At 37.7% G+C, this 19488-nt stretch overlaps 1 protein-coding gene across 1 annotated transcript in view; it reads left to right on the top strand.

Moving 5' to 3' along the window:
* Positions 1 to 1208: 1208 nt before the first annotated feature.
* The window catches only part of LOC121382158, a 39704-nt gene continuing 21424 nt past the window's right edge, over positions 1209 to 19488 (top strand). The window contains exon 1 of the mRNA XM_041511671.1: positions 1209 to 2061. Within this exon, the coding sequence (XP_041367605.1) occupies positions 1329 to 2021 (693 nt within the window). The 5' untranslated portion in view covers positions 1209 to 1328 and the 3' untranslated portion in view covers positions 2022 to 2061. The remainder of the gene's footprint in view (positions 2062 to 19488) is intronic.

Genomic DNA, 19488 nt, shown 5'->3' with positions numbered 1-19488 from the left:
GTCATTTGAGATTGAGTCTGGACTCTAAATGTTTTATAAGCACAGGCCCTGCTCTCATGCGCCACTTTGGATCATCACTTCTCATTTCTTGAATGCCATTACAATAGCTGTGTATGGTGATGGAATCACTGGCTAAAATGTGCTATCAATAGAAAAGCAAAGGAACAATGAAGCTCCCATCGGTTACGTCTGTGTCATCGTTCACACTTTATGGCTCACATAGCTCTCGTAGCTCACATAATTCTCATGATTCTGGCTCAATCTCCAACCCAAAGGCGCAAAAAGAAATGACTACAAATAGGCTCATTTAATATAATTATAAATATCACCTCATTATCAGAAGATCGAACCACGTCGGTGGATCCATTCAACTGATTAGGGTTTTTCTCGTTCCAATCAGTGCGCTACAATTGGTCAAAGGCCGTGGTATGTGCTTTTCTGTCTGTGGGAAAGTGCATATAAAAGATCCCTTGTTGCATTAGGAAAAATGTAGCAGGTTATTTTTTATTATTTCGTGTCAGAATTACCAAATGTTTGACAACAGATGTCGTTAAACAAAACAAACTTCTACTTCATTATCAGGCCTGTCGTCAATGGCAAATATAAAACTACCATAATCCAATAAAACAAATTAATCTTAACCACTTGTGTTGTACTATGTTTACTAACAAGAAAGATGGCTGCCTCTGTGAGTTGCGATTATGACGGCTCTGACAGTTTACAAGTATTATGGCTTTAAGTGTTGTTGTTTATGTGCAATATCAAGGTGGGTGATTGTTCAACACTCAGGGGTTGTGTTTTCGTTGACGAATGCCACCGAAAAAAAACCCAGAAGGCAGGAAAAGACAAGAAACCTATCGATAAAAGCGTTGTTGACATTGAGGTGAATGGTAGCCATGTACGTCACGATTCAATGAGCACAAACATGCACACAAGTTACAACAGCCAGTATGAGTAATCCGCATCAGTGGTATACAAATGCTATAAACACCATGAATCCCGTGGCTTATCAACGATATCCCGGCTTTTTTCAGCTGACCTTCACACGATGAAGTTGACTAGCGAGAATGTGGTGATTTCTCCCCCCCCCCCCCCCCCCCCCCCCCCCCCCCCCCACCCTGGGGGCTGTGCTGCGTGTACTTAGCCCGCTAGTCAAGTACCGCATTGAACACAACGGAGACAGTGCTATTGTAACCTTGAGTTACGGAGCTACTAACTCACCAGTATCGAAGAGGAGGACCAGGAGGCGGCGACCTAAGACTTCACAGGGGGGACCAAACTTGGCGGCTCAACCGCCAGGGGCGGTCCCACCTGCCCCGAAGAGGAGGATGAGACCAATGGGAGCGAGGCAGGGTGATCCAAACCCGGTGGCTAAACCACCGGGGGCGGTTCATTCTGCGCAGCCGCTCCCAGTTTCTGACCTGAAGCACTCGCCAGGAGCGGAACAGGGGGGACCAAAGCTGTCAGCTCCACTGACAGTGGCGATCCCTCCTGACGACCCACCTGCTGTTATGGAAACTGGGCACGTCATCGTGACGGACCCCCCAGCGAGCCCACAAGCGCCTTCCACTGCTGCTGTTGTTGACCCTGCAGCCGGACGGGAGTCCAAGAGAAGGAAGATGTCGACGGTTTCCGAACCGGAGGGACTCGACCAACTCGAATGGACTATCGTCTGCGACAACATACCATCCAAGTGGCAGGGAGCTGTCCACGGCGACTTCACCGACACCAACCGACTTAAGGGACTTTGGCAAGAAAACAATTGGCGAAAACTACCCAACGGAATCGGAAAATACCAACTTCATTCAGCAGGATCTGGCAACCAGATCCACGTGACTGCACAACAGGACGGACTGTTCAGGCAAGGACTCCTGATACCGGATATGACCAACTCTACGATTCATCGCATCCTTAAGATAGTGTTGCGAGATATATATCCGGGAGCCATCGACAGGAACATCAAGGTCTTGACTGAAGGACTCTCCAACTTCAGGCCTGCGCAGTGCATCACCTCGCCATGAGTCCTGTTACGCCAACCTCCTACCAACCTCCTTTGCCTCCGTGAGTATGGACTTTACTAGACTTTAATTTTTTAGGCCGTCATCTCAAAAACTTTGTTTATTTTTTTTTGTAAACAGTCGGGAACCTTTTATTTTCGGCAGTCCGTCTAAATTGCTCAAATCACCTTAAAACCTTTTCGGTCGAGCAGTCAAAACTACTTTTCGATTTAACTTTGTAGTCCAGACAGGTTTGGACGCAGTTATCATAGGTAGACTCAAGTACTTGCCAATTTTTACCGAGGAATCGAACTTTAGCCAATCAGAGCACGGCTCCCACTCGGTGTTACTTGAGGTCTGCTTAGTGTCTGCTTTTCGGTCCGCGCTTGTGTTTGACTTTACTAAATGGCTTTTTTTCCAAATTCCGCCCACCTCAAACTCAATCCCCCCCCCCCCCCCCCCCCTCCTGCTCCGGAGTTGGTCACTGGCGAAGTCAGAGGCTAAATCCGAAGTGGGCGTGCCTGAACCTCTGTGGATAGGGGCACGTTAATAGAGTTGCCTGTTGCCCGTTGCCCGATACCCCGGGGCCTCTTACATCTTTTCTCCCACTCATGATAAGCCCAGCAACGGCCACGCCTGTTTGTCCCGCGACATCCATGCCGCCACCCGAATGGGTAAAAACATTGATGGATAAAATTGACTTTCTAGCATTTGTATCCATAGAGCACACAGAATCGGAATGAAACAGGCTGGTAAAAAGCGTCCTACTGTGGGAAAATGTAATCAGTTCCAATACCGAGAAATCGTGCGAAACCATGCAAAGGAGCTAAAGACCACTAACAGATATGTGAGGAAGCAGTTTCCAAAGTCTGTACAGGATGCCAGGAAAATACGGTGGCCAGTGTTTAAAAAGGCAAAAGAGCGGTGTTTATTCCGGATAAACTGTACATCAACGGGCCATTGTACGCGGGTAGAGCTACACTACAACCAGTCTCCCAACAAGCCACGCCTACAACACAACACGTGACCGAACACGCACAGCCGAGTAGTTAGGACAGTATGGAGAGTGATCACGCCAGTTCCCGTGAGAAGATATCGGAGAGTGATCATGCCAGTTCTCGTAAGAAGATATCGTACGGCAATATAAGCGTGTTATGCTGGAACATAAACGGTGGTTTAGATTACAAGTTGTCAAATAAAGGATTTAAAAGCTTTATATTCAAAAGAATTTAAGGGTCAAAAATGTATAACCAAATAAGTTTCAGAGTGTATTAGATTGATGATGTAAACTACACCAAAAATTTAATTTATTGTTCCATATTTACAAAAAACCACAAATAAACGTCACTGTATACAAGAAAGTCACATGACATGCTGTCAAAGTTGAAGGTTGTCAAACATGGATTTTACACATTAGAACATTCGTTTAATAGTGTGTGAATCCACCCCTGGCGCGAATACACTCGACACATCGTTGCCTCATGCTGTTGATCAGACGTCTGAAGAACTCTTGGGGAATGGCCTGCCACTCTGCCATAAGAAGTTGACCCAGATCATGAAGGTTGGCCGGAGGGGCATGGTTATCCCGAACTCTCCTGCCTAATTCGTCCCAGGCGCGCTCTATTGGGGCCAAGTCAGGCGAATATGCTGGCCAATCCATCCTGGCGATACCTTGTTGTCTGAGAAAGTCCGTTACCACCCTGGCGCGGTGGGGTCTGGCATTGTCATCCTGCAGAACTGCCCCGCCGCCAATCTGCTGAAGGCCTGGGAGAACCAACGGCCGGATAATCTCATTCAGATAGCGGATTCCATTCAGATTGCCATCCACCACATAGAGGGGGGTCCTGTGGTGGATAGAGATGCCGCCCCACACCATGACGCTGCCACCACCGAACCGGTGACGTTGTCTAACGTTAACGTCAGCGAAGCGCTCCCCAGGACGTCTGTAGACACGAACCCGACCGTCGTTGAACTGGAGACTAAACCTGGACTCATCAGTGAACATCACTCGACCCCACTGAACACGTTGCCACCGCAGATGAAGCGTGCACCAGTGACGTCTGGCCGTTCTGTGACGTGGTAGGAGTGGTGGTCGAACAGCCTGGCGACGGCAGCGTAGATTATTGGCTCTCAGATGATTGCTATGGTTTGATCAGACACTCGAGTTCCAGTCGCAGTCCGCAGATTGTCACGTAATCGGCGTGCAGTGGTTGTGCGTTGACGTAGAGCCATATTGGTGATGTAGCGGTCCTCTCTATTTGTAGTGCTTCGGGGTCTTCTCGAACGTGGATGATTTCGAACAGAATTCGTTGCTTGGTACCGTTGCCACAGTCGGCCAACGACACTCTGACTGACACCAAGTCTCAGAGCAACATTTCTTTGCGTATTGCCATCCTGAAGCCAAGCAATAGCCCTTCCTCGATCTTCGATAGTCAGTTGAAGTCGTACCATTGTCGAATTTGGAGTGTGCACCGTACACGAACGCAAGCTCCAATTATACGGAAATTCAGCATTGGGAACATGCATAACACGTGCAAAGCGTGCAAATGAAGTGCTTTGTGAAAAAGCAAGTTATGGGCACTTAGCAGACCTTTCGCTTTCGCCCTAATTTACGTGCAAATGTAAGCATGTTTTCGCCATTAGAACTAGTCGACAGTGTCAATGACAGTGGATTTTAATTCATTTATGGGTTGCTTAGACCCACTTTCGTCAAAATGGAACAATACCATGCGTGACATTATGGTCTAGCTAATATAATTGACATTCAGAAAATAATGTCGAAAATATCGTCTGACCCTTAAATTCTTTTGAGTAGTATATATATGTACATATGACATTATTTTTCTTTCAGAATGCTGGATCTCTAAGGACTATGAACTGAGTGTTGATAATTTTAAAACTTATGTTATACCTAGACACTTGAGCAGACACTCACAGGGTGGTGGTATAGTAATTCTTGTCCGTAACACGCTGGATAAATTTGCGTCTGAGTTGCATATTATACATGATACTATAGTTGTATTTAAAATAGATAAAAGTCTGGTAGATCGAGATTTTTTTTTATCTAATGTGTGTGTGTATATACCTCCTTGTAATTCGGTATTTTATGCCCAGTATAATTGTGATCATTTTTTTCAACTAGAAGAGTTTTTGACACAGCATTTAGGTTGTGCTTATATAATGTCAGTAGATGACTATAATAGTCGTACTCGTACAAACGATGATTATATAAGATCAGATAATATTCACGAGAACTTGCGGTTTAAACTGAATTCAGTATTTACATATGTAAGTGACGAGTTATTATCTACACGTGTAAACCCTGATACTGGTGTTAATGAATTTGGAAATAGGCTGTTAAATTTATGCAAAGCTTCAGGTTTACAGATTTTTAACGGTAGGGAGAAGTATGGGTTTTCTAACGATTTAAAATTGTATGGTTCCAATGGTTTAAGTATAATAGATTATCCACTGTTATCTCCAGACATATTACCAGTGACAGATAAATTTATTGTGTGTAATTTCACATAATTTTCAGATCATGCTCCCTTATATGTACAACTGAAAGTTGTCAAAGATCTGAACAAAATTAATAAGTTGTATTGTACTGATAACAGTGCCGGTACTAAGAGAACTATGTTTAAACGGAAGGATGAATTTCAAAACCAGTTTACACAACTACTTATTGTTAATGCAGTTAAGCTAAAGTATGCAGTTAATATCGAAGGGGAGATGTCACGGGGATTCTATAATACCCGTAACTGGATGAAACACGATTATCCAAATATCTCTCCTAACTGTATATCTATTAGATCTCTCTGTATCGAGCAGTTATACCCGCTGTGGCTCGTCTAGGTATGATCAGAGATAAGATCTTATATAAAGTATATATTATTATAGCACGTTTAGTTCACTAGAAAACACAACAAAAACACAATACATTTTGGAATCTGTATTAACCTACGCTGACAAATGTACTGCCGCAGTAGTTAATTAATAACAACAATAATAACAACCCAGAACTGATCACTTAATTAGTTAATCTCTAGGTGTCTAGTTTACACAATATGCTAATCACTTCACCGTGACACAACACCCACACGTGTGATAATTGAGAAACGCTAACACACACACGTGCGATAATGGAGAAACGCTTCCAGGGGAACTTAATTAATAAAGGAATTACAACACTATTCCTAACTGGTTAATTTTTAATTAACCCTAACTACTCATTCAATAACCTTGTAATACAGAATTAATACTGGTACCTATCACAATAAAGACAATAACCTACAGTTTACCTAGGTCCTCCAGGATGACTGGCTAAGCTTTATATATATATATATATATATATATATATATATATATATATATATATATATATATATATATATATCAGAACGGTGAGCCTACAGAATACTGCGTCAGATGATCGGCAGCACCGTCTAAATAATATTGATATAATACAGTATTAAAATATTTAAAGTCACATCAATCACATCAAGGTTATACACAGAGCAGAAAATATATATTTACCAAAGTCCCGTCTGAACTAATATAGATCGTTCATTGGACGGACAGCGATCCCCTGGAGCCTTCCAATCGTTTCTCGTCGATATATCTAAAATCCTAGCTATTTATTCAAAACTCTCAGAGACGGCGAATATCACCTGGGGGTACAAGGCGGTACCTCACGTATCATGTGGATTTTCCATAACCATCACGCCGGCATATTTTTCTCTGATCGTCAGACTTGCTGTCGCCATTCCGCGAGCAATCCCCTGGCCATAAACAGCACTACCGGAGATATTACATAACTACTAGCCACATGGCCTCCACACCTGCTCTGGGTGTGTATTAGGCGTACAGCTCGATGACCGTCGCGCAAAGGTATCACGTAACAAGTTGCCCATCTGGGCTAAGTGCATTTGGAACTGCACACGGCCTTCTAAAACAATTAATATCGCCACAGGCGAAAAGAAATTATGAGCATGTACCGTCACAGAAGATAACTCAGAACTGTATTAATAAGAGAGTTGAACGTTTTACGAAAGGATTACAGTTTTTGATGAAACCGTTTTTTTAGTACTCATTCAAAGGGTGGTAATACTTATCCTGCACATAGTAGTGATTCCTGCAGGACTAATAGTCAGAGAGGTAACATAAATATTAACGTATACAGTCAGGAGGAAGACAAGCCTTCGTTGGATGATAATTCAAAGCTTCTCAGGCAAAGTTATTTATCAGTTCTTGTGCAGTTTAATCAGTTGAAAAATTAGGAAAATCATATTGATTTAAAACGAAAGAAGAGAAGGTATAAAATATTGGAACTGAAATTGAAACGTCAGTATAAACAACCCAGAGGGAAATATGTTAGAATATTTAAGGAAATATAATCCCAAACAGTTTTACAGCAAGTTTAGTGGCAAATCGAGAAAAAGGACACCTTCACTTACTTTGGATCAGTTGTATACGCATTTTAAAGATTTAAGTGGTACTAATAATAACAATAACAACAACAACAATAACAATAATAAAAATAGTAATACAGAACCTATTAATATTGATGATGATGTTTTTTCTATTAATTATACAGAGCAATGTGTTTATGAGGAATTGGATAATGTTATTACAGAACAGAAGTTATTGATGTTATTCGCAAGCTTAAACGTGGACCAGATGGAATATTGAATGAGTGTATTATAGAAGGTAATCAAACGTTAGTTCCTTTATTAGTAAAGATGTTTAATAACATTTTAAATTCTGGTTATTTTCCAGAAAAAAATGGTCATCTGCAATTATATTTCCAGAGCGTAAAAATTAGATTGTAGTGACCCAAATAACTTTAGGGGATTAGCTTAATAAGTTGTATCTGTAAATTATTTACATCTGTTCTAAACAGTCGTTTAATAAATGTGTCTGACAATAATGTATTAATTTCTGACGCTCAGTTTGGTTTTCGTCATATTTGCACTTCATGCTATTATAGCTAAATCACTTGCTAGTAAAATAGATTATGATGTTGTTTTGTTGACTTTCGTAAAGCATTTGATTATGTTGACAGATTAAGTCTGTGGTATAAATTATATAAATTGGGTGTAAGAGGTAAATTTCTGCGGTAATACAGTCTATGTACTCTCGCGTTAAATCATGTATCACTATTAACGGTAAATGTTCGCAGTTTTTTTTTTACAATTGTTTTGGATTGATGCAAGGAGAACATCTATCCCCTCTAATGTTTTCAATTTCCCTTAAAGGAACATTCCTGAGTTTGCTGCATTGTAAGATGTTTCCGACTAATAAAATATTTCTACGATTAAACTTACATATATTTTTTTGTTTAGAATATCAGTGTATGTGTATTCAATGTGTTTCTGGTCAGCTTAATATTTGTAAGATGCCCAAACTGGAGTTTGTCTTCAAATAATTTCATACGTATGAACAAAAAATAATTTTTAGGAAATAAAATAAAATTTAACGTAGTACAAATATTAGAACAATCAAAAACACTTTCAGTATACAGCCACTAATATTTTATGCAGAAAACTATATTTGATATGTAATTACAGTCGTCAAAAAGTCTCTGTTAGTCAATAACATCTTAAAAATTGCAGCAAACTCAGGAATGTCCCTTCAATGATTTTGAATCAAGTTTTATTGTTAATGGTGCCGTGGAGTACCATTTTGGTGATCTTAGTTTGTTTTTATTGCTGTGTGCAGATGATTTATTTTTATTCTCTAAAACTGTGGAAAGTTTACAAAATTTACTAGACAACTTACATGTTTATGCAAACAAATGGCATCTTACTATTAATACAGATAAGACACATATAGTCGTTTTTAAAAATGGGGGAAAAGTAAAGAATTTTGAAACTTGGACGTATATTAAACCTCCCATTAATATTAAAGATGAGTTTTGTTATGTAGCTGTTCTTTTTAGATATAACAATAAATTTAGCTCTTTACAAAAACATTTAGCAGACCAATGTCGTAAAGCTTTATTTGCCCTGTATTCTAAATGTAATCTTTTGAGTGTAAACTGTAAAACAATGTTAGATCTTTTTGATACATATATCACAAGTATGTTATGCTATTCACGTGAAGTGTGTGGATTTTGTAAAGATAATGAGGTGGAGAAATTACACTTGGACTTTTGTAAACGGCTATTATGTATAAAGAAATCAACTTGTAATGTGATGGTTTATTTTGAATTGGGAAGAATTCCCATGGAATATATTCGCCTGTTTCGCATGATCAAATATTTGTTTAGATTGCTTTCGACAAAAAAAAAACAGTATTCTTAAAGAAGCACACACTGTACTATTCAACTTTCAAAAGCCAACGTTTTTAACGTTAAAGGGACACACCCTAGTTACGGCTAGTTGTTAACCATTACGGCGTTGTTTTTCGCTATTAAACCCATTTTTTTCACAAATAAAATTGCACTTTACTTACCGTTTATTATTTAGAATATACATTTCCATTCACCTGAAATGTTTTTGGTAATCCTGGTAATCCTGGTGTTTGTAATACCACAAAATGCATTTTTCGTATTTCTGAAAAAACGGACGCACGTTTGAGAAAAAACCGTTGAGCAGACAAGGTCTAATCTATTTTTAGACGGGATATTTCCATTTCAATGTCACAGACGTTGGTATACCACGTGACCGTTATCATTTTGGTTCGGTTTGTTTTCTCGTGCACGGTTCGCGCAATCAACATCCGATTTGTTGTTGTTCATTTGTGAGATTTTTCTTCACAGTTCGTAAACATTTTCAGTAACAATAAAGTTCAGACAAGTAAGTATCTCAATACAAAACGTTACAAACCCTTAAAACCAATAATTTTGCTAAGTCCTACGATATCTGGAGAGGGGATACAACCAGGACAGAACAGTTGGAACATGTCCAGGAGAGGTGAAAAGAACGCACCCCAAGTCTGTGAAATTTGTCGTGACGTAGGCATTGTTGTGCTTCGAGCGACATCTACCGGTGACATCAGAATACAAACTTTCACAATTATTTCAAGCAATTGGGACATGGGGATTCCCATGGTATTTATCGATATAAAACCTGCTTTTTCACTCCATTTGATAAAAACGTGATCTAAGTGTGTTACAGGTTTGTAGATTAACCAAATTATAATTTATTTTCGCTGGATGGAACTAGGGTGTGCGGCTTTAATTGGGTATCTTTTAAAAAAAATAAGCTTATGTTATTAGGTTTTGGTAATTTATGGGTAAGTCAACCATTTGTAAATGACAAATATATTTTACCATTAATTAAAATTCTTATTTTTGATCAGACTAAACAGCCTTTATTTAGTATGTTACATAATTCACCTAAGTGTATTTTATATAAAGATCTTGAAGATTAAGTGTGTTTACAATACTATGCAAAAATATATTCCGAAGCATAATCGCATTGTATTAACTAAGCTTAGATTGTCAGTCCATTCTTTAGCGATAGAAACCAGAAGGTATAGAAATACAGAAAGGTCAGATAGAATATGTAATTATTGTAATCTAAACAAAATTGAAGACGAATATCATATGCTACTAGAATGTCCCAAATATGACGATCTTAGAAGAAAATATATCAAATCTTTTTATTGAAAAAACCATTCAACTCATGAAGTTGTATTATTATTAAGTATTAATAATATTAAAGTTTTAAACCAGCTTGGTAAATACCTCTCTGAATGTAACAGGTTAAGAAACACCTTATGATTAATATCAAACCATTATGTATAATTGGTATTACATTATGTTTATATTATGTAATCACTGTTATATAGTTTTGGCATTTCCTGCAATATATGCAGCCATTGTCTTTATTTATATTTTTGTGTGTACACTGATGAGCTGTAAAGGTCAAAGTTAATAAAGAATTGAAGTATTCCTGCTCACAACAACATAAATTAAGCTTAACCCTCTAATACGGTCGGTCACATAACCGCGAACTGACACTATCACTGTTACGATTCCACAACGATCCAAAATGTTTGGTAATACTTCCGGTCATTATCCTCGTGTAAACAGGTCAAGATACCGATGACTAGTATCACCGTGTATCATCCATCGTACACAGGATATTGCGAGCTCCGAGGCGAGAGAAAGGCAAAATGCCAACGCATCGAGGTAAGTTATTTGCCGTTTTCTTTCATCTGGTGCTAATTTATATGGTACGGTATTATGCGATTACTTGCTAGATAATCTGCAAATACAATTATTTCGTCGGAAAGCAATATGAAATGATAAATTTTTAAATAAAACAAAATCTATCAAGTTTGCTCGTCATTTTTACAATACCTGACCAAAAATGTTCATTTACTAAATAATTATTTTGACATGAATGTCAAACACTTAAATTATATTAAATATATCGTGTACGTTGTACTATACACAATTTGTCTAAGACCCCAAACAACGGTGTACCGCATATTACAATTATATTGTCTAGTAGTGTACTGCTCATTGAAACGAGTGTGTACTGCGTCTTGCTTTTCAAAAACGTAGTAGGTTTTGCTTTTTCAATGTAAATCTCTCGAGTAACCCTTTATTTATGCATGGTGAACTGTATATTCATTTGTTATATGAACTGTAAAGGACATACACGGGACTCCGCTTAATTTAATTGTCAATCAATATGTGAAGTGTTGGCTGTACTGCACAAGCTACATGTTAAGATGCCGTTAAATGTATTTTTAAGAAAACGAAGTTACAGCATTCAGATTGTGATCAGTAAAGAAACATACAACAGGATGTGAACAAAGACGTGTATGCTGATAATAAATGATAATCACTACACAAGAAAATGCATGCTATTTCCGTGTACATTTTATGATATTCTTTTCGTTTTATAAACATTATTTGTTTCCTTTATAACACATTTATAAGAAAATGTATGATTGATAGAAAATAAGATTAGTTCTAGAAAAAACGTAATTAATTGTTTTGATTTTCAATATGAAATTAGTTCCAACTTTATTAAATAAAACATTGTTCTTTAAGTTTATCAAATTGAGTCTTTTATCTACATCTTTCAATGCAGGTCTGTTCTTCTATTTTATGTAGCAATTATTTATTTTCATCTCATTATTCATGTCGGATCGGTACCATATTCATGGTTGCACCCTCTTCCCAAACTAATTTACTTTGGCTTTCTTTTGGATCACATGTTTCCTGCAATGACACATTTATTGTTTATAAATCATAACCTAATAATTTCAGCAATTCAGTAGATATCGTGTGTGTGTGTGTGCATGTATGTGTACCTGTGAGTATGTGCGTGTGTATATGCGAAAGAGAGACATATATATATATTATATATATGAATATATATATATATATATATATATATATATATATATATATATAGAGAGAGAGAGAGAGAGAGAGAGAGAGAGAGAGAGAGAGAGAGAGAGAGAGAGAGAGAGAGAGAGAGAGAGAGAGAGAGAGAGAGAGAGAGATGGACCAATGCATTTTCCACATTATATATGATAATATTGGACATTTTAAAAACTTTTTCTTCTTCATTTTGATGCCAGGAATATTTGGAAAATATGCTAGCTATGAATGAAGATTATTTCAGGAAACGTTTAATGTGCTTCACAGTATAAGCCACCTATAAATTATTGCACCTTTCCCTACAGTCATACGTGGAATTAACATGTTTTGTAATTATTAACATACCTTTAATCTCAATTACCATTGTTTACTGTGCAGTCTTTGAATATCGATTATAGACAATATTTTCATATTTTGTTTTGATTATCAAATGAATCAATAAGCAGTACATTGAATATTTGCCAAATTGCAACATGCAGTACACTCGATCTCAATTCGCAGTAAACCGCAATTGTAGCCTTTTAACAAATACAATTAATTTCCTGTTGCACAACATACACAGTGTGTTTGATATAGTCCAAGAATCACTAATATATAACTTTTTGGATCCATGTCGCTATGATCATTTAGAAAATTTACCCTTTTGTCGGGATATTGTGAAAGCGAAGATGAGAAATCGTTGTAATTTGTGTATAACTTATGATCTATCATTTCAAATGGCCTTCTGACGAATGGATTTTATTAGCAAATTATCTAGCTAGTAATCGCATAGTATTGGTCAACATAAATCTGTACCAGATCAATGAAAACGGGAAATAACGTATTTTGGTGCGTTGGTATTTTGCCTTTCTCTCGCTTCTAAGATCGCAATATCCTGTGTATGATGATACACGGTGAATATTGGTCATGAGGGTGGGTAAATTCTCATGGGTTTTTTAATAACCCTATGTCTGTAGTTAATCCCCAAGTCACACTGTCAGATATTGAGGGCTAGCAATTACTATGTTGTTAAAACGTAGTAAAACGGTAATCTACGTAGTAAAACGGTAATCTACGTAGTAAAACGTAGTTCTGCAAAGATAAACCGGTATATCGCGATGCTTCATCAGCTCGGTACGAACCGCGGTACAATTTTGTGTATCGCGATTTTTACACGTTATTGTTTTCTTGTATTTTATTTGACAAACAAAAAAAACCCCTAACGCTTTACTAATTATACCACGCTGCGCACTCGGGACTATCGGCTGTGAATCAAAACATCGAAAGTGTGCAAATAACCATGCATATACCACTCGTCTGTTTATGCGGTAACTTTAACTTAGCGATGACACGAAATGGCAGCAGACGAGAAATCACATGCTTTTGAGCCTGGGAGGTCTTATCGAAGTCGATATAGGTGACCATCTAGTATGTGGAATGTTTGTCATTGTAATGTTGGTTTATTTTCCTTCACGACTTTTGTCTGGACAAAACGTGAGGGAAATTTACCGGTAATTAAAGGTAGGTCCTAGTAGATTACAAAAATGTTCCCTGGTGTTATCTCAAGCTGTTAAACGTCCCAATGGTGTTATCTGTTATTAATTTTCCAGACACAGTACCGGATACTCGTACATTACAATGATTACATACATATATATGATAGTTAAAATTCATACATTTTATTCCTTTCGTTTATTATTTATTTCATTACACAATTGGATTTGTTTCCCTTCTGCCTTTATTAAATTTTTTAATAAATATTAAATTTAAATAATATTAGATATATCGCAATACATACTGCAATACGGTTTGTTGTTTCGCAATATATCGCAATATGGTTTTGACCGTATCGTTGCATCCCTAGGTAAGACCCACCAAAAAGCTACACCTTAGAAAAGTCAATCATACTAATTTATTAACTACAGGCACGGGGTTATTAAAAAAACCCATGAGACTTTGCCGCCCAGCTGATACCAATTTCGGTGCTGGCCCATGTTTAAAAATAAATGTTTTTCATAATTTTTATGGAACAAACAATTGACTTATTTATTTCAGTTAATCTAAAGCCAGAAACATCTTAAAATATACCGGTAACAAGTTAAAAATCAGGTACACGTGTACCACTGGTTTGATAACAAGGTAGCACTATCTAATAACTTATAACACTTGATATTACGAACTAATATACACCACGACCTATATACAATACAAACAAATCTATGGATAATCACCACAAACAAATTACAAATAAATAAATTGCCCTGTATTTGAGTTTTGGAAAACGTATGTCAAACTATGTGTCAAAAAACTAAACCAGATACCTCTTAAGACACGTTTCTCCAGCCAACCTGCCTGCACTGGCGTACTGGCTTCCATTTTTGTAGGTGGTGGGGAAGGGGGCATGCTGGGTTTTGCCCGAATTAAACGAAAATGCCCGATCATGATAAAAACATTTATTCATATTAGCTGTTATTATCAAACAGCTATATAGCGTTGCAAACAAATCACTACGCATTTTTACATGAATCACAACTAATTTTGAGGGTAGAATAATGGAAATACATAATAAAAAGGTCTCAGGTTAAAGGGACATTCCTGAGTTTGCTGCATTGTAAGATGTTTCCGACTAATAAAATAGTTCTACGATTAAACTTACATATTAAATATATTTTCTTGTTTAGAATATCATTGTCTGTATATTCAATGCGTTTCTGGTCGTGTTAATATTTATAAGAAGCCCAAACTGGATTTTGTCTTCAAATAATTTAAAATATTTTTTAGGAAATAAAATAAAAATTAACCTAGTACAAATATTAGAACGATCAGAAACATGTTCAATATAAGGCCACTAATATTCTAAAAAAGATAATATATTTAATATGTAAGTTTAATCGTAGAAACATTGTATTAGTAGATAACATCTTTAAAATTGCAGCAAACTCAGGAATGTCCCTTTAACACATTTAAAGTTTTGCTCCAGCAGTCGGGGAGGGGGGAGGGAATTGCCCCCATACTGCCCGCCTCACCCCTTTCTCGTAGGCTTATGGTTGCCTGCTGGAAAATGCTTGCCTGCTGGAAAGCTTCTTGACAAATGTACTGATGAACAGACAGGTGACGTTTACCTTCCCAAAGCATGTATGCTTTTTTCCTACAGGTTGCCTCTCCCCATTGTACAAACTCAAAATACTGCTCTTGAAACGTTATGACATAAGGTTTTAACAATTTAACCAATATGCTCATGCTCTACCAGATATGACCAAACATTGGGGAAATTTATGGTATAAACCCCTCTAACATCATAAAATACATAAAACTATTTTTTTCGGTTACACAGACACACAAATAGATTTCTTGGTCCTGTCGCATCTTGAGTGGTGCGTGCGTGTGAGCGTGCGTGTGCATGAGTGTGTGTGTGTGTATGTATGTGCGTACCTGCGCGTGTGCGTACATGCGCGTGTGTGTGCGTGGTGTATATGGGGTGTTTAACGACACACTGATTTATTAATTATCGTTAATTTTTGTAATCCTGACATAGTCTTAGAGCTGCTACATTTTTCCATTAGTAGCAAGGGATATTTTATATGCACCATCCCACATACGGGATAGCACATACAATGGCCTTTGATATACCAGTCGTGGTGCTCTTTTTGTGTGTTTTTTGTCTGGTAAACATCTGACATGCGTGGGCTGTACCATTGCTGCTGATGCAAGGTGTGGATGAGTTCTGTGTTCTGTGCATTTCGTGGGACTATACCACAAACAGCTAGCAGTCTTGAGTAGGTTTTTTTTCCTTTATTATTTTAGTTTAGATCGACGTTTTGGAAATAACAAAAACAATATTTATTTTTTTCTGTGAATTTAAATAAAATTATTTCAAAAATTAAAAAAATAGCGAAAGAAAAATATTTTTTTTTTGACAATTTTCGATTTTTGAGCAATTTTCCACGGTCATTTTCATAACCATAGCAACCACAAACTTCAATTAAAATTACCATGTTGTAGACATATCTTACAATTTAAGGTGGTTGTGTTTTGACGATTTTGACGAAAACGCGATATTTGACATTTTGTGTGAAATTCATGAAACTCAACCCTCCTAAATTGACAAATTTTAATACGTTGTATGAATTCTTTATTTATTGCAAAGGAGTAAAGATATACTATTATACTATAAATTTCGTTAAAAACAAATCCGTTTTTTTTTTCTTCATTATTTTAGTCATATAGTCAAAAAAGGAAAAAAGTTTTGGAAATTTTAAAAAAGAACTATTGGTTCTTTTAAATTAAATTAAATTATTTCAAAAATTAAAAAAAATAGGAGCGAATTTTTTTTATTTTTAGAAGTAAAGTTATTGCTGAAAACGTAGGTGCCGATTGCCGTGACGCGAACTATAGTGAGGTGTGTGCAAGAGTCCGGTGAACTTGCATGTCAGTCTGAAAGAAAGAAACAAACTAATTGTAAACTGAAATAAACAAAATAAAACATCATGTACAGATTAAAATGTCCCTGTTACACAAACAATCAACTCCGAGTGTCACCGTGCAGCAGTATTGTCCTGTAGTGCACAGGTAAATATTGTATGATTACACCCCTTCTCTGTAATGGTCTAGTCCGGCTCGGTCACAGACAGTCAGATAACTAGTCTATATTTAGACGGATGCGCGTCATAAATGATTTTTTAATCTAAAAATAGACCGCCACGCCAGCAAACTTCTTCTAATGCAGGACAGCTCATACCACGGCCTTTGATATGGCAGTCGGGGGTGGGGGTTGAACTGATTGGGGCAAGGAAAAACGATTCGGAGCATACAACAATGCATAATTCATGTTAATTTCAACTTATTTTCGTGCTTATATCCAATTAAGGTTCAGGCACGCTGTTCTGGGAACACATCTCAGCTATCTGGGCTCTCCGTCCAGGACAGTGGGTTAGTTGTTAGTGGTTAGTTGCTAGTGAGAGAGCAGAGGGTGTAGTGGTCTTACACCTACCCACTGAGTCGTTAAAACTCGCTCTGGCTGGGAGCCGGTACCAGGCTGTGAACCCTGTACCTACCAGCTTTAGGTCCGATGGCTTAACCATGACACGACCGTGACCGGTATGCATAATTCAACATAGCGCGTTCGACCTGTTCCGTTTAAGGGCTACAACTAGGGAGGGGAATCAAATCTTAGTTTCGAATCTGTAGTCCAGAACTGAAATGGTCGCAATAGGTCGGTGTCCATTACGCTCATAACACATATTTCCATAATGAAACAACTCTCCACAACATGGGGACCCATCGGATACTGTTTGCTAGTATATTATTTTTGCTGAATAGTCATACTTGATATAATAATCATTTAAACAAAATTTCGGTTCCGTGATTCTGCCGACACGCTACCGACACGGTACAGGAAACGATAATTACTGTGAAGTCCGAAGGCTTGTGTGACGGTACATGCTCTTAATTTCTTTTCGCCTGTGGCGTTATTAATTGTTTTAGAAGACCGTGTGCAGTTCCAAATGCACTTAGCTAGGTGGGCAACTTGTTACGTAATACTTCTGCGCGATGGTCGTCTAATACACACCCAGAGCAGGTGTGGAGGCCATGTGGCCAGTAGTTACGTAATACCTCCGCGCGACCGTGGAATCTCTAGCGAACTGGCGACATTAAATCTGACGATCTGAGGAAAAAAATACCGCTTGGTCGCGGTGGAAATATCAGATGATAAGATTCGGTGCCGCGATGTACCCCTAGGCGATATTTCGATTTATAATAAATAGCTAGTGTTTTAGAGTTATGAGGAGAACGAAAAAGGACGGCTCCCAGGGAACGTAGTCCGTTGGACTTTGGTAAATATTTTATTTCTGCTCTGTTGTATAACCTTGATGTGATTGATGTGACTTTAAATATTTTAATACTGTATTATACCAATATTCTTTAGACAGTGTCTTCGGTCATCTGACGAAGTAAATCGTAGTCTTACTGGTCTATATTTATACGAGTATTTGGTAATATAAAGCTTAGCCAGTCATCCTAGAAGACCTAGGTAAACTGTAGGTTATTGTCTTTATTGTGATAGGTACCAGTATTAATTCTGTGTTACAAGGTTACTGAATGAGCAGTTAAGGGTTAATTAAAAATTAACCAGTTAGGAATAGAGTGATAATTCCTTTATTAATTAACTTCTCCTAGAAGCGTTTCTCAATTATCACACGTGTGGGTGTTGTGTCACGGTGAAGTGATTCGCATATTGTGTAACCTAGACACCTAGAGATTAACTAATTAAGTGATCAGTTCTGGGTTGTTATTATTGTTGTTATTAATTAACTACTACGGCTGTACATTTGTCAGCGTAGGTTAATACAGATTCCAAAGTGTATTGTGTTTTGTTGTGTTTTCTAGTGAACTAAACGTGCTATATTACATATACTTATATAAGATCGTATCTCTGATCATACCTAGAGACGAGCCAACGCGGGTATATACCGCCCGTTACAGAGAGATCTAATAGATATACAGTTAGGAGAGATATTTTGATAACCGTGTTTTATTCAGTTACGGGTATTATAGAATCCCCGTGACAGCCTGATTTACGTGTGTTGTGTGTTGTGTGTTGTGCGTGTCTGCGTGCGTGTGTGTTGTGTGTGCCTACGTGTGTGCTGTGCGTGTCTGTGTGTGTTGTGCGTGTCTGTGTGTGTGTTGTGCGTGTCTGTGTGTGTTGTGCGTATGCGTGTTTCGTGCGTGTGTGTTGTGTGTGTGTGTGTGTGTGTGTGTGTGTGTGCTGAATACAGGAAGTAACAGAAGTGATACTAATAGACACTGATCTATTGTGACCACTGGACTATAAAATTTAATTATGTTTCGTTAAATAAATAAATGTTTTCTTTATTGTTATAGTCCAAAAGCTAAGGGGCGGAGGGAGGGGGCTGTGTTTAACCGAAAAGGTCTGAGGGTTTTTTTAATACCCTAATATATGTAGTTTATGGAATGCGGTTTCATAGTTGCCAAACCTATTCCGATTTTAAAAACAGTTGATGTTCTAATAACAGTGTTGAAATTTGCGCCATGCAGAAATTAAGGGTAGGATAACTAAAATGTCTATAATTCAATCAATACACAGGATAGAGTAACAAATGATCCCTGATATTAATTGGGTCAGCAGAGGTAAAAACAAAACAT

The sequence above is a fragment of the Gigantopelta aegis genome, chromosome 9, assembly GCF_016097555.1.
Source record: "Gigantopelta aegis isolate Gae_Host chromosome 9, Gae_host_genome, whole genome shotgun sequence".
Classification (NCBI taxonomy): domain Eukaryota; kingdom Metazoa; phylum Mollusca; class Gastropoda; order Neomphalida; family Peltospiridae; genus Gigantopelta; species Gigantopelta aegis.
The sequence above is the reverse complement of the archived record's forward strand: the minus strand, read 5'-3'. Positions and strand labels throughout refer to the sequence as shown.